This window comes from Anas acuta, chromosome 7, assembly GCF_963932015.1.
Source record: "Anas acuta chromosome 7, bAnaAcu1.1, whole genome shotgun sequence".
Taxonomy (NCBI): Eukaryota; Metazoa; Chordata; class Aves; order Anseriformes; family Anatidae; genus Anas; species Anas acuta.
Window position 1 is genome coordinate 11,215,608 of NC_088985.1, and position 24,429 is coordinate 11,240,036.

At 35.8% G+C, this 24,429-nt stretch overlaps 1 protein-coding gene across 7 annotated transcripts in view; it reads right to left on the reverse strand.

Moving 5' to 3' along the window:
• Nucleotides 1-24,429, reverse strand: part of NRG3 (neuregulin 3) — a 396,301-nt gene that overhangs the window by 8,515 nt on the left and 363,357 nt on the right. For all 7 annotated transcript variants that reach the window (XM_068688036.1, XM_068688037.1, XM_068688035.1 and 4 more), the window contains 4 exons: nt 21,183-21,285; nt 16,802-16,928; nt 8,977-9,104; nt 198-368 (listed from right to left, as the gene is read on the reverse strand). In XM_068688036.1, the coding sequence (XP_068544137.1) occupies nt 198-368; nt 8,977-9,104; nt 16,802-16,928; nt 21,183-21,285 (529 nt within the window). The remainder of the gene's footprint in view (nt 1-197; nt 369-8,976; nt 9,105-16,801; nt 16,929-21,182; nt 21,286-24,429) is intronic.

A 24,429-nucleotide genomic window follows, 5' to 3' on the forward strand; every position in this document is an offset into this window, starting at 1 on the left:
AGGAAGAGCAGGCAGCCAGGTAAAAGCATGTTACCTCCAAAGTACCAGCCAGTACGCAAAAAACATTTGTCTGCTTTCAGCACTATGAACTGGACCCAAAGTACACTACAACAAAGCTGGAAGGACCGTAATAGCTAAGCATGTTAACTACCTAAAGCATTCACTAACAAACTCACTATGGTTATTGTATTACTTACCCATGACAAGGCATTGTGTCCTGGTCTGTGATCCTTGACTCTTCTAGCTGTTGATATGCTGGTCCTGTAATTCCATTGAACCTACCCCGAGGTAAGGGAGGAGTCCTCCGAAAGGCATTTCTATGTAGCATCCCACTTTTTTGTCCTGGGCTGCAGCATGAAGAGAGACTTCTAGGAACAACATCAAGGGTACAGTAAAAATTATCACAGCAAAAGCGTAAACTTCTGCAAAGTAAAGATTCTGAATTAATAATGCATGGATTACGGATTTTATAAACTTTGCAGTGACAGTCTACGATGTCAGCAGAAATTCTCTAAGGAAATCTACTGCTATAATCCACAGCTAGCTACTGTTTACGCCATATCTAATACATCACAACCCTTCTAGGAATGAAAGTAATTGACTGGTATATTAAATGTTCTCTTGTACTTGAAGAAGGATGCTTTTTTTTTTCTTTTTTTTTTTTTTTTTTTTTTTTTATCCATGCTGTGTACCATAATCCTGGTGTAAGGAGTTGAACACTCAGACAGTGAAAATAAACAGCAGAGCTCCATAATACCTAGACCTGAACTCAAAATCAGATCTTAAAGTCCATTATATCACCTATCAGCTTAGGGGTCCTGCTTGTTGATATAACATTACATTGGAAAAAAAATATATTAATGAAGCTTCTGAACTCCAGCTTGAAAAAACATCTATGATACAAGTTTCCTCCATTTTGACAAGATTTCTTTTGATACTGTTTTATTCTTATTTTATATACATTGATATATGTTTGCATTATATACATTGATTTTATTATTTTTACAGATATTGACAAGTACAGAGATGTTTCTTTATGTGATATAAAATATAAACTGTAATATGATAAAGTAATAGTTTTCTACTTATTTTTAGAAAATTGCTTTTGTAAGCAACATTTTTATAGTGTTTAGGAAAAAGAATGGATTTTTTCCATGTCATACAGAAATTAAAAGGTGTCTAGAATCCACGTAGCTGTGTTATATTAACCATAAATCCAGCTGTTTCTAATAGAAAAATAAAGGAACACACAATTATGTCAAAACATAACCTATTTATACTGGTAACAGGTCACAGTACTGCACAGCATGACTAGCTATTCATTTGCCAGCTACTCGCTATTTCTCTTCACTGGGCCCTTCTTCTCCAGGTTTTCTCTTCTCCCTGGTCTCAGAAATGTGTATGTATTATCTAAGATCCTGTCACATCCTTAATGATGTTTTAGTATAGGTTTCATAGACGCTCTGTAAGAATTATCCTTGGTTAGGTGAATAATTTTAACTTCTGACACAGTTCATCTATGCAAAAGACGTTTCCTATATTTACCTCTCCTATTGTAACATGGCTTATTAGCAATCTGCATTTTATACCTAGTGGAAACATTATTAATAGTTAGGGTCACATCTACTCCTCAAGCAATTCTTGCTTGGATCAAGTATCTTGGACAAATTCTCTTGGAACATACATTTTCATTAAAACATAACCTTTCTCCTCAAAGTGAAAACATAAGAAAGAAACTCAACAGGCTCTACTCGAACTACCCATGTTCGATTATGGTCTCTATTCTGTTCTCTTCACGCTTATGCTTTCTTGGTGTTTTTTAATTGAAAAGATCAATAACCCATAGCAATAGCACTCCCTTGAGGACTTCTGATGCTTCCTTAAATAGATTTTTCTTTAGCTATTATGAAGGCTGCAAAAAAAAAAATTGAAACGACAAACCACGTTGGAGTGAAGTACTGGCTTTTCAATTTGGAAGGCTGGGTTCAAACTGTGAGATACAGTTCCTACTCTGTAAAATAACATTACCACATCATAAAACAATTGACAATTTCTGCTCAGGAAACAGATTATTAGATCAGGGAGTCTTAAAAGATGCAGCTGAATGAATAATTCACAAAGGCTAATGAAATTTAGTGGTTTTTTTTTTTTTTTTTTTTTTTTGCGTTATTATTGATTGCAATATATTCATCAATGTACTAGGAAAGTCAACAAACTGATTATAACTTAACAAACTTTGGACTGATTGCAGATATTTGAAACTAGAAAGGCACTGTTAAATTGTAGTTGGTTTGATGCTCTTGTGCATCTTCCCTGCTGGATGAGAGCACATGGGCATGCATGTGCAAATTCATGTACACGCTGTGTCTGTAACAGATGTAATTGCAACACATACATGTACACCTGAGATAATTTGGATAATCTGCAGGAAAGATGCATCTAATGCCCTATGTAGACTTCCCTCAGCTTGTACTGAAACTCCTCTCGCTCCCTCTGCTGCCACATCCTCCATCCCACTAAAGGAGGATGGGCTGGTTGGGCTGCAGTGATCTAAGCACAGGCTGGCATCTTCCTGCAACCGCAGCAGCTGCAGCACCGACAAGCCTTGAGAGGCCAAACTGTTGCTAATGTTAAATTCTCAGGCTTTTGGCGTTTCTGAAGGAAAAAAGAAGGTGAAAATGAACACAAATCATTTGTACGATTGGCCAAGGCAAATTTACTGTGAAATACTGGGAAATCCTATGAAAATGTGACTCCTTTTTCCCCAAACTGTCCAACTGTGTCTTCCTCCAATAACTCTAATACAGTCTCTCTCAGGCTTCTGCTCTACTGCTCATGTGAAGCCTTCCCCTCTCTGAGGAAAACAAGGTCCTTATAATTTTTCCAGGTTGTTTACCCTTCTTTAGTCACCATTATATTTTCATCCCTGGTCTGTACTCCAGTCTACGTAGATAGAAGAGACCAGTCCATGAAACTGGGCTGTTCAATAAAGCAGACCAACAAGGAAAGCTGTAGCAGATATGTCTCCGATCTCTTGATTTGTCAAGAATAACAAAAATCAGAATAGGTTTGAAATGATTCACAAGTAATTAATAAACTAGGGAGAAATTTAGTTCTTATGAATTAATGGTTTGAAATAAAATTGTTTTATGTGAAATTGTCTTTAGGTTGAGCAACTGAGTTAAAACAAAGATTTTCTCAGGAAGTGGACTGTTCAAGACACATACGCAACTCCCAAGTGCATTACCTGTTCATGAAGAGGAGATGACTTGTAGTGAATTTACAATAATGCTGGGAATCATCCTGTACTATTTTTTAATTACTAAACAAAATTGATTATACATCTCATGAACACAATCAAAAGTACCTTTGTTAACAGAAACATGAAAAGTATTAACAAGAGGAGCACAATTAAAATGTTAAAACTTTAGATGGGAATCCCTTCTTATTTAATAAGGACAATGGAGCTACAGAAATATTGCTTATAACAACGTCTATCTTTATTTTATTTATTTATTATTTTTCCTGCCTCTTCAGTCGTGTTTTCTCTTGTGATGACAGCACTGTCACATCATTTTGATTCCCATCAAACTCTTCCTTGGTACATCTTGTATTCCTTCTATGTCTCTGCCTTCACATTTTCCCTGCGTTCTCAAGATGCCCCCTGGTGTCCCACTCTGAATTAGATATCCAAGAGAAAGATGCTAAAAAGATGATAAAAACATTTAAATGTTCCCTCTTCCTGCTTTGGTGGTTTTGTTTTAAAAACTTTGTTGAGCTGCAATACATGAACAGAAAGATGCAAAGCAGAGGAAGGAAGGGAAGTTCTAAAACTGATTGTAAATACTCTGGCTCTGTATCTGCAAAAACTATACAGAGAGCTATATTATATTACATACAATATTCTGTACTGATAACAAGATGCAAATATTGCTAAGGCTGAAAGCCGTGCTGCTTGCCCTTCCAAGAGAGGAACGGTAAATACAAACCCCAATGACAGAGCTAGCTACCACAAAAACAGCATTTTTTGATACTCCCTGGGAGCTACATTTTTATGCTAAATACACTATCTATAGCTAACACTTGTTTAGATCAACTATCTATACAGACTTTCAACAAATTTTCCATTTTAATAAAAAGGATCTGTTCCATCTGAGAACATAAGCATCTCTCAATAAATACCATGTGGCAGCATAATACTGTATCATGAAGTCCTTTTGGCAGACTGCTAACACGAATGAGATGACAAAGAAACAGTGAGTCTGTACTGGAGTCCGTGTCACAGAAAGCCCCCAAAGAAGAAAGTTAACATCACTTTTTAACTTCAACAGATCTATAAATCTGTATGTGATTGAAGTAATACAAAGAATGTAGAGATTATTATGCCAAAAAGCTGTGACATAAGCAAACTGAGAATTTTTACTAGTCTTATAGTTATATATATATATATACGTATATATATATATATATATATACATATATATATATATATATATATATAAATCTCAGTAGCATCCTATATTTATTCCAAGCATTTCATACAATCACAGAATAGCTTGGGTTGGAAGAGACCTTAAAGTTCATCTAGTTCCAACCCCCCCGCCATGGGCAGGATACCATGCATTAGATCAGGTTGCCCAGGGCCTCGTCCAACCTGGTTTCAGCAATCATGTAACAAGACACCAGAGATTACTTTAGGAAAACATCTAATCTACATATATTTTTCATTGTGCCATCATACTCTTTCATTTTCAATTGGTCTTTTACTTCTCCTTACGCTTTCTCTGAGGTATTTATAAGCAGCTGCCATATACTCTTTTCAGTCTTCATTTACTACACCAAGACAGACTCTCTAATCCGTTCTGTGGAACACAGATTATTCATTCCTTGTATTATTGTATTAGCTCATCAGGCAATTTGAGCTCATACTAATCAGGAGGCCATTTTAAATACACAAGATAATACTGGTGTGTTCTCATGCTATATTCAAATGTGGTGATATCAGTGTCTTATGAAGTAGTTCTAAAATTTCTGACTTTCTGATGGAAATGTCTTAACTAATATTTCCTCCCATCCCATTTACCTTTTGCACATGTGTCACTTTGTGACTTATTTATCCTTTCACCGAGTAGCATATACTGAACCTTTTCTTCCCCATTTGTTTCTCAATATATCAGATAAAATTTTGTTATTAGTTCCCAAATGCCTGACCTTGTATTTATTACTGCAGAGTTTTGATCTATCTGCATTACTCAACTCTTTAAGGCTATTTGATTTATTCTTTACCTCATATCTAGATCCTTATCTATGTTTACCCTAAGTTTTAAGTAATTTCTTCAGTATGTTCTCACTCAAGGGCATTGATTTCTGCATTTTATTTCCATTTTGACCGTCAATAATGTCTATTTTCATATGTTTTATTCTACTCCTGTTCTACCATTGTCCTCAAACAATCATCCTAACTGAAAAATGAAATACATTCATCCAGAATTTCCGTAACTGCTTCATATATAACCTCTGTCCCACCATCAGCTTTGCTTCTTTCTGTCTAGTACTCATACAGCAGGAACACTTAATTACTTACAGAATCACCAGTAATCGTGAAATCTCAGTGCTTTCTGGAAACGTTCACTTCAAGCATGACCTATTGTTCTCTGTGATATTTTGTTTCTCTGCCTACCCCCCTAGACCCTAATCTCTTTACGCCATTTTTGAAAAAGTAAACTTCTCCAGAAAACTGTGTGTGTGGGGGGGGGGGGGAGGGGGGAGGGGGGAAGGACGGAAAGGAGGGAGTGAAGTACCAGATTCTTTATACTTTCTCCCATCTCAAGCTTCCTTAGTTGCATTAGTTTATCAGCATTTGTTCTTTTTAATCCAATAACTTTATTTACATAATAGCTTAGATTTACTATTCCATTTAACGTAAACTGAATCAATTATACAGAGAGCATAAAGAGTAAAATGCTTGCTAAGACTAAAACATGGTTTTAACATGGTTTTTATGGAGTTAAAAATTCATTGAAAACGCAACCACAAATTATTTTACAATTTGGAGTAAAATTTTTGTATTTTGGTGCCTTTGCAAGACAATACAACTGCTTTAAACTGAAAGCCTCTGCATTTGGCTTTCATCAAAGCATTCTCTGAAATGAATCCCTCTAAAATCAATGATGAATGAATCAATGAAGGAAAGTCAGTATGACTAATTACCAAGAAAACTGCTACTCAAAGGGATCACACATCGGTCCAAAAGTTAACAAAACCGTAATTTGTTTCTATCAGTTAGATACAAAGACAGCAGGGGTTTTTCTTAGTGAAACCAACAGATAACCTGAGATGAAACTGAGCATACTGAGTAAGTTTACTCATTAAACATACTTGTTATTTTCCAGTTCTAGGAATATTATGGATTGTTTTACATATGTAAGCAGGTGGTGTAAAATTCTACAATATTAACAGTGCATAAGACAGGAAATATTTTAGGAGTAAGATGCAGTGGTAATTCAACTCTTTCATCTCTATTGTAATTCCTTGCATGCAACTGAGGTTGGCAGAGTGAGAAAATTGTTATTATCTAGTAATCTGAGTGAAATAACCAGATGATCTCTGTCAGTCAAATTTCAGCAACCCAGAATGATTTCCTACCTCGATAGTCTTACTGTCAGGCCAAAATTGCATTGGTTGTAGAAACTGTGAACAGACAGCTACTGATTTAAGAAATAATCACCCATCATTAATACCCTCGGAAGCACCAACAGAGAAAACAGTTCTAGTCATGGAACAAAATATTTCCATAGTGAGCGGAAATAGAGCAGTAATAGTTTAACAATAGTGTAAAATAGAGAACCTGGAGAGCTGCTATAATTTTTCCAGGCTCATGTGATTTTGAAGACATGATACTGCACTTGCTCTATTTTTCTCTAATTGTCCATCTTAGGGAGACCTAAGAATTTAAGCTAGTATCACTTCAAGCCTATGTCACTGCTTAGTTTGGATGAAACACCTCAATGGAATGAAATGAAGGGATGGTTAGGACAAAATGCATCTCAGAGAAGAAAAAAAGGAAAAAGAAAAAAGAAAAAAAAAAAGAAAAAAAGTTTAATCGTTTAGCCTTATTTGAATATATAAATAAGTGCTAATTGTACCTAGATTGTGATTTAATAGATGGACATCACAAAAATGAAATGGAAGGGGAAATAAAGCTATTTCATACTGAACAGTAATTAGAAACTAAAGAAACTGAATAACTGAATAAGGAAGCTGTCACATGATGCATAAATCAAAGATAGCCTTATAAGTCAGTGACATGTTGAAGTCTGTTGCATGTTTTATAAAGTGAGGCCCTTGTATAATAAATCTTAAGTTATAGAACTACAAAAAGAATATAAATCAAGCTAGTGATTCCACATCTTAAAAGCAGTTCTGAAGAAAAGACTCTTAATTTAGTCCAGTGTTTGATATCTGAAAGTATAAAACTATATATTTTTCCCTTAGTAAACAGAGATTTTGGTGCATAGAGGTGTTAAAATAAGTACTCTGGAATTCTGCATTAATTCACTGTAAATTCTGTGAGACTTATTCTTTATTTTCCCTATGGAAAACAGAATCCAGAGTCATTCAGCTTTCAAGAAGTAGTCATAAACAAGAAATATTTTTAGCCCTTATTTCCACATTTTAAGCTTAATAATGTAGTAATGTAGCACCTACATAATTTCAAGTTTGAGTGTTGCAATAATGTTATTAAAGATAAGTGAATGTCAATGTCTTTTCTTTAAACTTCACCTTTTGACTAAATTGAGATAAAAAGTCTCCCCAAAGCTTCAAGTGGAAAGCATTCTGACAACAGTTACAGATTTCATCTTATGCTTAGTAAAATTACTAATTGTGTATAAAAAATCTGTGTGGAATAAGGAAGAAGCCCTAATAAGTGGATCTGACATGATATTACTGGTATTACAAGTTGGTATTACTTTTTCATGCCAAATTAAAGGCTTCAGTAAGACAAATGTAGATAGGACCCAAATATCCTTTCCTAGTTTATATGGTGAATTTTGGTAGGCTTTTTATTCCTTCTCTTTTCATTCAAAGAAGAAGGAACATGTAGCTGACTGGGAGGCTGCAATGAAAGTGCCCTCTCCGCTTTACATTAGATGCCACAGAAGTTAGATTACTACCTCATGCAATCCCAGACTATTTTTTAGTAACTTTAAAATGCTGTCCTTAATTAAAAATTAATAAATCCTTCCTTTTAGATTACCTAGCCAAAAAAATTCTTATCTCTTTTTTCTCAGCCTTCCTTCTATCTCAATCTGACATCTGAAACACATTATTGTTACAATTCCCCCAACCATACTGCTTATACCAATCACAAGCTTGATTTCTAGTCCTATAACAAAGCATCTGCACTGTTTTTCACACAGAAAGGCTAAAAGTAGAATTCTAACCCAAATGCCACCCAGTGATGGTTGACATTCCTCTTCTTTTACTCCTGGAAAAAACGTGCATCCAAATTTTGTAAAGACTAGTTTTCAAAAGCCACCATATGTTCACAAATAAGTCATTATTAATTTCAAGTACTATTTGTTTAAAGAAAGAGTGAGAAAGGCTGGAAGTTTTCAAGCATGCCTTTCTTTGAAGAATAAGTCATTAACTTCAGGAACATTGAGAAGAAAAGTCTTGTTTTTAATGATTTCTCAAACTAGAGTTATTTCATTTGGTGGTCTGTCTCTATAGCTGGGATGTCTTTTAATGCTTCCTCTAGGACCTTTGCAAAACGTAGTTGGTGAGCGCTTTTAATGCCTTTTATGTCGACAGATAAGAAAATGCTTGGACATCTGCTTAATGAGTAGGCTAAGGCTCTATTAGTATCGTATGGTTCCGCACATCTCCCAGTCCCGGAGCACAATAATCCTGTCCGTGTATCACCAGTTCAGCAACATCTCTCGGCAGCCTGCCATCAGACAGCCATTTGCTTACCTATGTTGCTTGATGGGCTGGGTTCCTCTGTCAGGAGACAAGGCCTCTGGGAAAGACTGAGGGCCTGAAAAGCTAGACTCCATAACTTTGTCCAGAACAGGCCCAGGATGCCTATCTGGTTTGGAGTACTGTGGCACAGAGAACAAAATCAATTAATACATAAAAAACAAAATACATTGTTGATGTTATTCAGTCAGAACTGGAATTGGTTAGAAGTGCTAAAATACATTTTAAAATTAAATCAGGCACTGCAAATAATCCATTCACTATTTACATAAGCAAAGAGCACCGATACTTGTTATCCCCACTACCTTCTACACAGCAGAATACTGATATCTGCATTGGTAGCAAAATTACTGACTAATCTTCCCACAATGACAGGGAAGACTGATCCCTTTGAATAAAAGCCTACTTTTGTGTTTGTCCATGCAAGAACTGAGATCACAAAACACATCTCAGAGGATGTTCTGCACCTCCTTGTGTCCTTTGGTAATTTCAGTCAAACATTGCTTTCATCAATATGCATAACTATGAAAACCAAACCAAAACAGCTTTTGTATCATCAGATAAGTAAGAAAAACATTTGAATCCTATCTGTAGCACCAGACATCCCTTTTGGACAAATCTGCGCCTGAAACTTTTGACCTGGGAGTATCTGTGCTAGTAATATCAGTGTAAACATAATTCTTCTTGTGACAGTTGTAGGCGTAGGGCAATCTCCGGGCACACAGTGAGACACAAAGGTCTGTAAGGCAGACACTGGACGTGAACAGGAATGGATTTTCTTCTTCCTGCTTTGTGATTCAACTTGAAATTCAGCAAAAATTGCGTCTCTGATCCTGAATAGAGCCAGGAAGTCAAAGTATAAGAAAGCTGCATTTTGGCTTGAAAGAAGAATCGGTGTTGTTCGTGGTTACTGGGCAGTATCTCAGAGATATGAGTGGTTAACCCATGTTTCCACAGAGGTATGGAAAATATTGCACTTGCAGAATTTTTATGCTGTGTTGTGATGACCTGCAGTAAACATAATTGGTCTATTTTTCTTTAATCTATTTCTCTCTGCATTGAATTTGTATTTTTAGTACTAGATATTTGTTATCTTTACAATAAGCTGGTACTGTGGATGCTATTGCATGACTAAATATTTTAAAAAGAAAATACAACATAAACTAAAAACAAAACAAAACAAAGATCACAGTGGAGAAGATAGGAAGATTTCTGCCACAGCACAGATCTTTTTCACAATTACTTTGTTGTCTAACAAAAGACGAAGGAAGAACTTAAAAATATATAATTATTTTCTGATTCCCATTTATTCTTATCTACATTTCTCATGAGTTCAGCAAAATCATAAAGAATGACATGATTACTTTCTTTTAACTGGGTTAAATGCAATTTCAGCACACCTACTCAAACTGCTCATGACCAGTTTCTATTGATAAAATAACATCTCCAATTTTTTCTCCTGAGCTCCTCTCCCTTTTTCTGTTGGGTTAAATATCCACAGAAACAGGGCCAAAATAACTGCTTACATGCTTTTGAAAGCAAGGTGGCAATATGCAAAATGTTGCTGTGCACAAAGTAAACACAACCAAAATAATAAGAGGAAACATATTCCACTCATATTTCTTTCAGCTACTATGATCTTAGTTGTCACTTGTAACCATTATAGATAAAGTATTCAGACAGAAGTATGACTTTTAAGGTGCTCATGTCTGTGAAAGTTTTAAACTTCAATAGTTATTCTGCCAGCTGCAGAAGTGACACTGATTGCTGACCTGAATAAATCAATTTGAGCTATGTGAAACATAGGTTGTTAGCACCAGGAAGCTGTTTCTGTTCTTTTTCGTGTTTGTTCATGATATTAAATTGAAGGTTCAAATGGCTTATAGGACCATGATTATGAAGTCCAGCACAGAGGGTACGTAGCGATAAGCTATGTCTTTTGCCACATCCACAGTTAGAGTGGATGTGGGCTGGAGGGATCACATACAGAGTCTTTTTTCATTACATCTGAGGAAAAACAGGACCCCCGTGAGCTGGTTCTGACTAGCAAACAGCCCCAGATATCCAACACCCACCACTGCCCAGGTACAGGTGGCTCTTTCCCGCTAACCATTTCGCTTAATCAATTTTCAGAAACACCGCTTACCAATTACCACAACAGCCATAATGTTGATTACAATGATAAGATGAATCACAATTTGAACTAAGGGTGCACATATATGGAGAATTTGAACAATCAATGCAATTGGATTTATTTGGATGTATCACACATCATCCATAGACTTAAACACAGTTGGGTTTACTCTTCTGTAGTTTAACTGTAAATGCCACATCCCTTCTCTGAGACCACCCCGGATGAAAACATCTTCGGGTTTCTGGGAGAAGTATACAGCAGCATCAGTCATTGCTCCCAGAAGCAGGGTAGGGGATCACTACCCATCAGTATCTTGGCGGAGACTGTCCCACTGTCCCAAAGCCCAGTTCTCACCCAGGCTGCCCATCCTGAGCTGCTAAGCACACAGCCACTGTGGAGAATAAGCTGTGAAACACTTTCAGAGGACAGTTCCAGGAGGTTGGAAGCATCACTGAAAGCTTATCTGTATTATTATTTGTAATGGTTTTATTGTCTTCTTGGTTAATTATTTGTGCTTGTTTGAGCAATTACTGAGAAATGCTGATGCATATGGCTAAATAAATTAAAGAATAATGATAGCATTTAAAAATAAACCATTTTGCAAATTTTCAATTTTTCACGGTTTCATGGAGAAAATCATCTGTTATGTACAATTACTCAAACTCTTTGACAATAAAATTCCAGCCCCTGCTAGTTAAAACTAAACAAGTCTGCAACGACAGCCTGGGCAGGGAAGCAAGAAATCAGCCTCTGCCTCTGACCTGCTGTACCACTGTGAACACATCATCTCCCTGCTCTACATCTTGGACTATTTCTAAAATTTAGGATTCATAGGTGACAAATGCTACAGGTGCTACAGAATAGCTAGACACTGTTGTCCTAGGCTGCTGCAAAACAAATCAAGCTCCTCTCCAGCTTTTCTTCTCTCTTACTCCTTGATTTTCCCTCAAATGATAATAATAACGGTAATAATAATAATAAAGTCAATATATGCACACAACATTGAAAGAGAGGTGATGTGGGGATGCCAATTCAAAAAGGACTGAGAAGGCAGAGGGGGTTCAGCTTTAAATTACATTCAGAGAGCATTCCTCAGAGAGGTGAAGAGCCTTTTCTCGATGGGTTGGCATTGCAGAACCAACCTGTCAGCTGGAATATTTAACATCCTTACAGCTGTTCCCATATGTTATGTGCTCTGTTGCCAACGCTCTATACAGAGGTCAGTAAATTCAAATTTGTCTATTTTGGCAGTTCTTCCAAAGTTGTCACAAGTTATTGAAATAGGAAATTTGCTCTTGATCTCTGCTAGTAAATCACACCATAACTCAGGCAAAAACACACAGTTATTTTTTAAAAGAGTTAAATGTTTCTGTCTGGTGTTCAACTGATATTAATTGCATTTCTATCATAGTGACTAATATATATATATATATATATATATATATATATATATATATACACACACACACACATTTTACTATCAGCAAAAGGCAACAAGGCACAAAAAGAGCATTTTGTCCTCTTGCTATAAGGATATCAGAAACCTGTACCCAATGATTGCAAGCTGTTAGAAACAAGCGTAGTGAAAAGTGAAACCACACACTACAGCATGAAAAGCATATTAGGCACCTCAGAGGGAAAGTGATGGGGAATTAATAGATCCACTTACTACCATGGGAGAAGGTATTAAAATCCACAAGGGTGAAAAAGGCCATGACAACTCTCAAAATCACAGAAGGAATGGAGGTGTGGCAAGCCTGCTGCTTTGCACCCCACCCCACCCCACCATTTCAAGCTGGTTGTAATTGATGGAATGGCAGACTCAAACTCCTTGGACACCTTTTGCTTCATCTGTACTTACACTGTACATGTATTATCTAGCTTGTGTGCCAATGCCAGATGTTTGATGTGAATGTGCTTGGAGTAGCTCTGTGCTAAGAATGACTATACTGGTAAAAGATGGCTTGACCTGTTGTCTGGTTCATACTTGGCAGAGGCACGGTGCACAGCCTGGGCCTGGGTTTAAGTCCCTGATTGCTGCAGCAAACCTATTCTCTGCTGCATGCCAGGTGGACCTATTCTTTCCCAACTTTATTACAGTGCTGTATGCTGGCATCATTCATTTAGGATATTTTTAGAGGGTCCAAAAATCGGAATGGTAACCTGTTAGTATTTACCAGAGCTCTTGAAGTACAGTTGCTGCAGAGCTTTAACAGTTTTTATGTTTGCTGCTCTTCAGAGACTTTCTGGGAATGCTTTCAACAAAAAGAATAATGAACAGGAGTGTAAAGCCAAGTCTATACCTCCTTGTAGTAGGGGGCTACCTAAGGCTGCAACACCAGAGGCTTTGTAATTCCTACTCATGGTGCCTGACCTGTAGAATACCACAATGTGGCTGTTCTCCCTCACTTGTATTTATTCTGATAATCACAGAAAAGGAAGGAGAAAAAAAATTAAAAAACAACTTCTTAAATTAAGGAAGTTCTAAAAAGCCTGGTCATTTTTTTTTCCCCTGAATGTCCCCCTTTAAAAATAAAAATAAAAAATTGAATATCCAGTCTTCTTTAAAAAAACCTAAAAGACCAATATTTCCATATGGATGGAATGGAGGAATGTCCTGCTCTTCCAATTCTTTTCTTAAATATTGCCCTTTGAAATAAGGATTTCGAACAAATTTTGGATTTAGGATTCCAAATCAAAAGTTTGGATCTTTTAACCCTCTATGCGATTTTCATAATCACACCACTGCAAAGAAGCTTTAATTGGCAGAGGTGGGATATCACAGGGACTCAGGTCCAAAATTCTTTCCTTTTCCTTCTGCAGCAATCAAAACAGCTGAAAGCATAATGAATTAGGCTAGAATAAAGTGGAAATTTATAATTTCTATACTTCATTCAAAAACAAAATGTGGGTTGCATGTTGGTGTTTTTTTTTTTTTTTTTTCTTTTAACGACAATTTTGATACATTTACATAGCTTCTCATTTGAAAGATTCAAAACGGGCTTTCCAACTAAATAACTTTTTTTTTTTTTTTTCCTCCTGAAGTCCAGTCAAGGTTAAAAGGGAAGAAAGGAATTATGAGGAGAAAAAGTACTTCCTTGAAATTGGTCAAGCTCTTTAAAACCCCAAACCACTTGAAAAACTATCTGCTATACCCTGGGTCTCAGGAACTATGTACAACTTCTTCCTAGGGCAACACAGCATTTGAAAAGACCTATGCACTTATAAGTAAATGTAGCAGACTCTGAGTCTAAATGTGAAAGCTCTTGCAGAATAGGCATCAGAATATTCATCAAGAATAAGAAATGTTATGCAACTATTTTTAGGTCTACACTAATACAGAGGAGAATAGAAAGCATGGTGAAAAAAAAAATATGGAAGCATCACCAGGTCCATCATGCATAGGAGGGAAAAAAAAAAAGGAGAATCTTTTAGGGAAAGAGAATGGCAGCATACAAGCAAGACAGGTTACCCATTTTAGAAGAGCATATAGAACAGAAAAGGAAAATAATTCCAGGATTTCATAAACCCAAACATCCCCTAACTGGATGACTAGCATCCAGAAAATAACTTTAATTTTTTTAAGTTTCTCTTGCTTAAGTTGACTCTTGGGAATAGAAAGAACCAAGATTTCTCCCCATGGTGGGGAGCTGCAGATGATCCTCATGGAGATCATACCCAGAGTGACTGCAGCACCTGCTCAGGTTTGAGCCAAGGGAAAGCTCTCCTCCCCTCACTAGAGTCTGGTCTCCTTCTCAGGCTGCAGATATGCACAGGGCAGATCTCTGGTCTCTGATGGGGAGCCACTCAGACTCATTTCAAAGCTCTTTTCTGCTCTCTTCCCTCCTCTCCCACCCCTTTTTTTTTTTCCTCCAATCTGCCAAGTTCTGTAAATATTTAATGAACTGCCTACATGCATTCCTGCACTAAAATCTTTCTAACAATAGAAATCATTATTGTCCTGCACTGTTACTCTACATGCCGCACAAGGTCATTCTGCATTTCTTCCTTAGTATTTTTGTTCCCCAAAGGAAAATGCACTAATGGCAAGGATAAAACTGCTCCCTGCTAGCTGCCACGGGAACTAGAAAGCGGTGTTAATTACCAGCACTGAGAATTGCAGTCTGAACAGCATTAAAAGCTGAAAAGCAAATGTGGCTTAAAATAATAAAGAATAACAATGGTTTTCAGTCTCTAATATTTGGAATCCACAGACTGCTGCTTCGGCCATTATAACTATTGTTATGGCAAAAGAAAAAGGCTTAAATAAAGCTTGTTGATGTGTTTGCTGGATGCTCATAAGATACCAAGTAGTTCTTTGTGATGTTTGGTTGAAAAAATACTGCACTGAATTAGTGAAAAATGCCTGAGAACATATTCTTAGTGCTAACCAAGACCTACTTTGTATGTTAGAACAAAAGGATCACAAAAGCTCTTTACAACAAAAGCTCTTTACAACTTTACCTTCTGTTGTCACCATCACAACCTAATAACACTCCCAACAGCTTGTTTTAGGGGCAAGAAGTAAACTTGACTGAATGAAAGTTAAAGAACTGCAGAAGGTCCCCTAAACTGTCACGGTGCTATTTTAGTGAAATTATCTTTCTACTTCAAAGGGTGCATTTTTCCTGAATCACAAAACATACAATGACTGCAAGGGTGCTTCTACAAAACAAAACTGCTCGTGAGCACAAGCAGTGCTTTAACAGCTCTTCTGTCACAGCATGGGGGCTCGGCTTACTCCAACTGGTTAAAAAGGCATTCATTTGATGTAAACCTGGATTTGAGATATCTGTGGCTAAGCGAGCATGAGTGCTCACTTTTTTTTATATTATAAAGTATAATTATAACTTATTCTAATTATTAAAATATTCTAATTTTTGTCTTGCTATCAAGATCATTATCCATTGTTTTAAAGGCTTTGTTCAGAAAAAAAAGGATCAGCATTCATACACATTCAGTGTATGAATGAGGGGAAGAGAACAGCACGCATTGGAAAGGAATTTGTATCAAGGGCTAAATAAATTAGCTGTCTTCAAGGTCCTTGTTTCAAATTCACTTTATGCATTTCATTATTGTGGGATTGTATTAATTTACAAATAACTTTATTGAAAACGTGACTAAATACATTTTGAACTTAGTTTGGACAAACCAATCTCTTTCTAGTATCAAAAATCCCCTTATTTAACTCAAGACCCAACCAAATGATACCATCTGCACTGTCTTCCTTGGACACTAGTTAACCTGTACAAATTTAAGTCCAGATTTTGAATTTTTCTCTGAATTAACTGTGACGAGTTTCACGCAGGTTCATTAACATGTTGTACAGGAAAAGTCAAAGTCACTCAAGATCAAAGTCCTCCACTTCACCTATAAACTATATTTATGAGCTAAGGTATTTTCCAACAGTAATTTCCAGTGCTGGATGCAAAACTAGGGGGCTCAGCGTGGCTTATTACATGAACAAAATACCCCAGGGCCCATCAAAGTAACTTACAAAAAATAAATAAAAAAAATCCCTGCTTGGTGTTTTCTATTAACAGGCCTGATAGAAAACATTTTATGAAAGAGGTGAGAATTCTTGTTCCCATTGCTCAGATGCTAACAGCAACATGACGATGTGCTGCCATCAGCAGCAGGAACACAGCCAGGCTATTAAGTGTTGTAGCTGGCAGGATTACTTACATTTTGCAGCTGGACTCGGCTTTGTGCCATACACTCTGACTTTGCCATCATGCTGGAAGCATTTAGGCTGTAGGTTTTCCTATTCTGTGTTTCTTTCAGCTGTTCATGAATTTGCTTTGTTTGTTTCCTGCAGAGAGAAATAAAATTCATGTAAGGAAGAGCTAGTTTGAACTACTACTATTAGCTATGATATTTATATAACCATGGTTCTCTCTGTTCAAAACTTCATTGCATTGGATTAAGCAGCTGGCCTAATTGAGTAGTCTAATATTGCAATGCAATGGTCATTTTCTGGAGAGTCTTAAGAAAGGAAAAAAAAAAAAAGAGCTTCTCTGTTTAAAATGTCTTTTATTCTCAACTTACTATAATAGCATGCTAGTTGTTTTAGTGCAGATTTTTGAAAGAAAGATAATTTATTGCATATTTAACAATAGCTTGCATGCGGGCCTGAATATTAAAAAAGCATTTTACTTGAACTTGGAAAGAGATTTTGGAAAACACAGCAGGCATTCACCCCTATTGGTTATAAAAAGCGTCAAACACTTCTGCTAGTAGCATTAGACTTGTCCTAGTACACTGGCCAGCAGCAGCACTGCTTTGCTATGCTGCACACAGCTTTTGGACAGCAATCGGTGCTGAGCCAAATTTCAGGAGGAAGTAAGCGATTTCAGGGAAGCGTAGATAAGAAATAAGGAAAAACAAACAATGTTTTCTCCATTCTGAATTTGAAATTCTAGCAAAAAGGCTTCACTAAAATTTTGAAAAAGTTCTGATGATTTGCTGCTGAAAGCATCATGACGTGATCATTTTCATAAAATTCCAGAGGAAATTCATGTCAGCAGCTCTAGAGTTTGTACGAATGAGCACTGGACTTTGGGAATCTCTTCTGCACATACAATACTCTTAGGATTTAATCAGGAAAAAAAAAAATTATGCACTCTCGGAACTCTAATTTGGGTTTATTTGGAAAATATGGGTTTTGAGTTCTTCATTTATAAACACACAAAAGTGAACTAGAATATTCAGTACTTCATTGCTGTATTTTTCAACATTACAACTGGGATTCCAGAAGGTAATTTACTGAGAAAAACAATCTAATTAGTTTCACGTAATGTTTATGCAACCTAACATTAATATTAGGTTAATGCATATTCATTTTGCCAAAAATCAGGATGCACAGTTATAAAACTAGAAATTATTAATAATTCAAAGTTATTAATATATTTATATCTTTGTTTTCAAAACAAATGATCTTTATGTCTTCTACTTTACAGACACTCCGCAATAAAGTGTTAACTCAGCAAGAAAATAAAGTCACCAGTCATCTATAAAATCCAGCTGTAAAGAGCAGCACATTTTCTTTTTACTGTGCTCTCCCCTCTGTTGCTAACACTTACTTTCTTGATTACTCTGAAAGGAATAATTGGAAGGTCATAGTGTTTAATTAAAGTTCTGAACTTCCTCAGATGGAATATATTCCAAAAAGAAGGACTTTTTAATACAATGATGCATAGGGAATTGCATATTTCTAGCAGCAGGTATTTTGTAATTGTTAGACTAAGAAAAACAGAGTCATTTTCTTCATATAAACATCTTTCCCCCTGGACCATACAACATTCTGTTAGTAATATTTTACTGTTTGATATATCAAGTTAAGCCCAAAGATTATCCTCCACACAGGAGGGATGCTTTGATAACTTGTAAGCATGATGAAGATACCCCTGCCTGATGAAAAAGTCCAGAAAATCTGTTGATTAAACGCTGCTAACACATGATAAGGGTTGATTCATTTTACATTTGCAGTTTTTTACACCCTTAAGACACTGGGCAATGTCAAAGATACAATAGTGTTTTATGTGGTCTCTATACAACCAAGCTTATGTGGGCCATGAGCTTCACATGGGTGAGCAGATCAAGAGGGACAAGCAAAATGCTTCCCTTAGTGTCCAATGACTGGGAACTGTCCCAGTGCAACCCATAGTGAAGGTGAGCCTGGTATTGAACCTCTAAGAGAACCATGGAATAACTGGTCACCTGCTGAAGTTTGAGTCAAGGCAGTGGCACAAAACCAACATGCAGATGGATATATGGCTACAGTGCATCTCCTAGGATTTTGAGGGAATGGTGCTAATGACAAAAGGGGGAAATATAGGGAACAAAATCTCACCAGCAGTGAGAACATTTAGGAAAATCTCTTCAAAGGCAAGAGAAGTTGCAGTGTTACTTCAATCTTCTTTAACTTCTGTCACCTCCAGCTATTTCTACATATCCACAGCTTCCCCACCTCCTGCCTTAAGACTGGGAAACCCTACTACCTTACTTGCCTGCCAGTGCTCATGATCTTCATGGATTCTGATATGGAGAACACTTGTTGAAACTTTCCATGAAGGTAGTAGTGTTAGGCCAATCAAGACATTTACTTTTTGGACAGTTTGTCAGATGGAACCGCAGCCAGGGATGTAGGGATTAGCATCTTAAAATTGCTGTGCTTCACATGTTTGAAAAGATCTCATGACAGAACCGAGGTGCCTATTTTCTCAATACTCTTCAAACTTCAAATCCCAGAATTGGGCGTAAGCACACTTCAACTCTTCTTAGTAACTCTTAGCTATAATATTTATAATGCAGATTTAAAATAAAATAATAGTAAAAAGAAGAAACCCAAGATATGAACCACTACAGTCCTGTGAGTGCATCTTTGAAGGATTATTTCTACTCATTATTTTCAAAAATAGCTCTCCCTACCACCTCATCAGAACTGGTATTTGGAAGGCTGTTCCAACCCAGCTCTTCACTATTCCCTAGAACACTGCAAAACCAAGAGGAACACAGCTAAAAAAAAAAAATTGAAGAGAGGGACATTTTATTCACAGTATGCTCAGTTGTTGATGGTATGTTCTTCCAACTGGCATGCCCAGTCTGCTTTTCCTGAATTCATCAGCAAAAAAACTCAGCCCTTTCCAGGAAGGACAGGAACACCTTATTCTTTCTCTCTTTCATTCTTCTGCAAATCTAAAATAAATAATGACATTTCTAATTATATGGAAATATGGCTGTCCCTGCTCACAATTTAAACTGCAACCGAGAGGAACTGTCCTGCAACAGCACTCTCCTAGCTAATGTCATTGTCAGATTATATGTTGAAAGAACGACTAAATGAAATCCCTCAAGACAGAACAGGTAAGAGTTTAGATAGAACATGTACCACTGAGATTTGAAGAGAAGGGTGAAAAAAAAAAAGGCTTGGTGACTTTTCCAGTGTTTTTTTTTTTTTTTTTTTTTTTTTTTTTTTTTTCCTTTTCTTGATAGAAATGCCAAAACATTTTTTTGGCAGTACCTCTCATCATAGTAGTATGATAAATGCTTCTAATGGTAGCATCTCATTTCCTACCCATTAGAATAAATTTAAAATAGAAACAGGGTTGCTGAGTGGGGTTTGGGGATTCAGATAAACACCCAAACTTTTAAATAGTGGAAACCTCCACATTTTTGATGCTCAGTCAAATGCTCACCATGGCTAACGTCATACAAGTTATTTTATATTATTAATATTTTTACATTAATTTATATTGATATGCATTCTCTCATTAGCTCCCATTGGAACAGGAATGAGGAATGACAATCATACAGAAAATATTTATAAATACAGTGGCATTGGCATGCATGTCATGTAATTGCTATGACGTTTGTGCAACTCAAATTATACACAAAAGAATAAATATTAAAAAAGAATGCTCAGTTGCAGAGATAAACAAAACAGAATAGAAAGTATGTCACTTGAAAATTGTTTAGTACACTAAATGATTCCATCTTATTTTATAGTTCAATGTACTTGTGCATTAGAGATACTCAGTTACACAACTTTGATCAGCAGCTTACCACTATTAGCTAAAGGTTATAGTTATCTACAGAAAACTTATCTGTTCATGCATTTCTAACTTTTACCTTTATTCCCAGCATACAGATACAAGAGGAACATTAAGGAATATGAAACTAAATGCAAAAAACATTTATTGTCAAAATAAGGAAATGATTATCGCGCTGATAATAAAAGGCACAAAATTATTATTGTCAAGAAAAAGAACTGGAAAGGTCACAATCCCTTCTTTCCTGCTATCAGAAAATAGAAAGAAGAACATGTAATACTTCTATTTACTTTTTTTTGTTGTTGTTGCCAGTTTTTGATTTACATAATCTACCCATGAAGACCTGTTCTAGCCTGTCGAGAAATAATGATTGCTTCCAAAAGAGGGAAGAAACTGAAGAAGTGGAAAGCCGTAAAAAAAAGACAAAAGCTAAAAAATATATTAAAAAAAAAAGGAAAAAAAAAAGAAAAAAAAGAAAGAAAAAAGAAAAGAACACACTAGACAAAGGCTCTTACTTTGTTTTGAAGTAGAACGCTGCACAAAGCATGCCCACTACGACTATGCCAAAGACGATACAGGAAATAGACAGCACCTGGCGCTGGTACACTTCTTCACTCTCTGTGAACGGCAAAATTGAGAATTATGAAGGCATCAGAAAACAGTATTTGTGAAGAGTAGATTTCAGCACAACATGCTTTCACATGCTTTTTCATGCTTTGATGGACAAACGTGAAATTTTGGAGGTCTAAGTCAGCCAGATCCTCAACAGAATGAATGCTTCTCTGAACCTCTCATCTAGATAAAATTCATAGAGCTGTGGTCTCCTAGAAAAGTTTTAGAAAATGGTTCCCGAACATGTTAAAAGATACATAATCATAAAACTCAGGAAAATTTAATATTTTCTCTGCCCTGAATGTTTTTTTTCCAGCTCCACTGTCAATAGAATAAAAAGCGCTGCAAACACGGAGTTTTACTGGCTTAAGGCAAGATCCATCAGAGCTCTCGGAAGGTCCCATAAGACTCAGTTCATTTTCTGCTACGAAAAAATGCATGTTTTATTTTGAAAGAATGGTGATTACAATGTCTTGCTCCCATGTCATTCCCTGTATTTGGAGCTAATGCACAACATACCACAGTGAAAAAAAAATTAATCAACTTGGATGGAATCCAAGGAATGCTATGCTACAATGCATCAGACATTACTTTCATGGGAATCTCTAGTTTTTGAAGTAATTTCCTTAATACATCTCATCATCTTCTAATTAATTTCAAAACAGGAACAGAATGGAAGTTAAAAAAAAAAAAGAAAAAGCTAAGAAAACAAGAGAAAACACTCATTCATGACAGCAGACAGAAACTGATAGGCAACTGGAGTTTCACACACTGAATTTATCAACAGCTCCGTGTTATATTTTATTTTTATTATTTCAGCTCCTTTTTTAGTCTGAAGTGCTATCATGCTAAATAGATTGTATTATAATCTGTCTCCAAACATACAACATATAAAATAATCTTTTTATTCATATGTTTGAGGTAGAAAACCAACATGTCAGATTATCAAAGCACAGCATAAAAACTGTACACTGATAAAACTACATTTCCTCTCTAGGTCAGAGATCTTCAGTGCAGACCCCTGTCAACAAGAATACCAGACTCATGTGTCAAGTAGGTGACAGTAACTCCAAGTTCTAGGTTCATAAGGCTCAGGTTTTTAAGAAGAAAAGAATGTAAGGCAACATCAAGGTCTATCTGGGCAAATCTTGAAAAAATTAGCACCTAATTGGAATGTCAGTCTAATACCAACTTTCTTTATTATTATGACTGAATACTATGTACAGTTTCCTGATCAGTACTAATTATTAATTTCTCAAGAAAAAATATACAGACTACCCCAGTACTGTTATGGAACACTTGGAATCTTATTCATTTGTCTCTAATAGAAGAGCCAGTTCCACTTCATAAGCTAATTCAAATAAAATTACAAGTACCAAATCTTTGTTTCTTAGTTACTTCTTTACTTGCTCTCTCAAAGAGCAATGCAATGATTCAGAACATTCCTGATAACATATCAACAAATCTGATTCCAATAGAGCTTTAGTCCCATTCCTCACTACATGAACAAAATTTGGATCTAGACAGTAAATCCTTATTGGTAGTGAACTAAATGTCTGGGGTTTCTTGTTTCTTTTTTTGTTTGTTTTTAATAGCCTTTCTGAACACAGAGTTATCCACCTTCCATTTCCATTACAGTACACAAAAGACTGTAAAAAAAACTTGCAAGTTTTGAATCATGAAATGTTGAGGTGGATCACACTGCAAATCATTAAATAATTGTTCAGTTCCGTAATTGCTAATCTATTCTGACTGAATACCAATATCAACACCTTCTGCCTAAAATCACAAATAAAACATATGTACTTATAAACTGTGATGTTACTTAGACATTACCTATCATTAAAACAAACATACATTTGGGTTAAAAGAAAGATATAAATTGTGACAAAAAGCTCAAATTTCTTTTTCTGTTAACCTAGATATTCATTAAAAACTTTATTTCTTTTGTGACTTTGTCAAGAAACGGTGAGTTTCATGCAGCTATGACCTTTTGTCAGTCCTGACTAGCTATCATTGTCTTGTTAAAGATGCTTTAGAATATATTTTACCAAGATAAAAGCACTTCAGAGACTGGACAATATTATCTTGCTCAAACAACTAGGTGAAGATTTAAGTCTTTTGTATAGTCTGCTTAATCCCCATCACTGGTTTTCAACACATACTGATCAATGCTTTCTTTACTTTTTTGTTTATTCTGTATAGTGCGTATTTAAATAACTAAGTTAAAATAACTAGTTATTGATTAACTATACTCCATTTCTTAGAAAGCTTTGTTCAATTTTACATCCTTAAAATCCGTGTTTGTGTATTGGACTCCACTATTTTTTGTCTCCAACATCTTAAAATATAATCAGTTTAGCATTTTTCCATTCTCTAGTCTTCCACTTTTTTTTTTTTTTTTTTTTTTTTTTTTTTTTTTTAAGAAAAAATGCTAAACAAAAACAAAAGCAAATATCACCATCCTATTGATGGAAATTTCATCTGCATCTCTCTGCAAACTTTCATGGTCTACTCATTGTTATGATTTAACCGCACCATTGCTCTAAACGCATATAACTGAGATCTCCTCTAGCTGAGGGGTACAGAATAGGGCCTTTAAACCTAACACAATAAACCAGAGGGCTATAGCTGAGTTTTGCTAAGCACTATTGTTCTCACAGAACAGGACACTGATGAAATTCAATGTGCAAAAAAGAGAACTGAAAATTACTTCTGCTTAGCTGTAGATGTGCATCAAACTATGAACATATATTTACATACTGAAACAAAATTCCAAGATAATCTAAAATGTGAGTGAAATTATATGTCTCTTTATTCACAGATATTCATACATTCCTTGTGAAATAGATCACCTTAATTACATTCTGTTGAAATAAACACTAGGGAGTGGACTCCTCATTTAATAAGCATCCAAGAAAACTTTTCAGGTAAAAAAACAAAATATAAGCTGATGCGGATATTCATAGATTACCCAGATAAGGAATTAAGGTTACAGAAAATAAACTCCATCAAGAATTCAAATTATACCTATACAAACAAATCTAAACCAACAAAAATATAACCACAGAAAACAGTGCTGAAAAATAGTAAACTGTTTAGATTCAGACTATTTTGTTTAGTGAAAATTATGGAAAGAATGATCCTTCC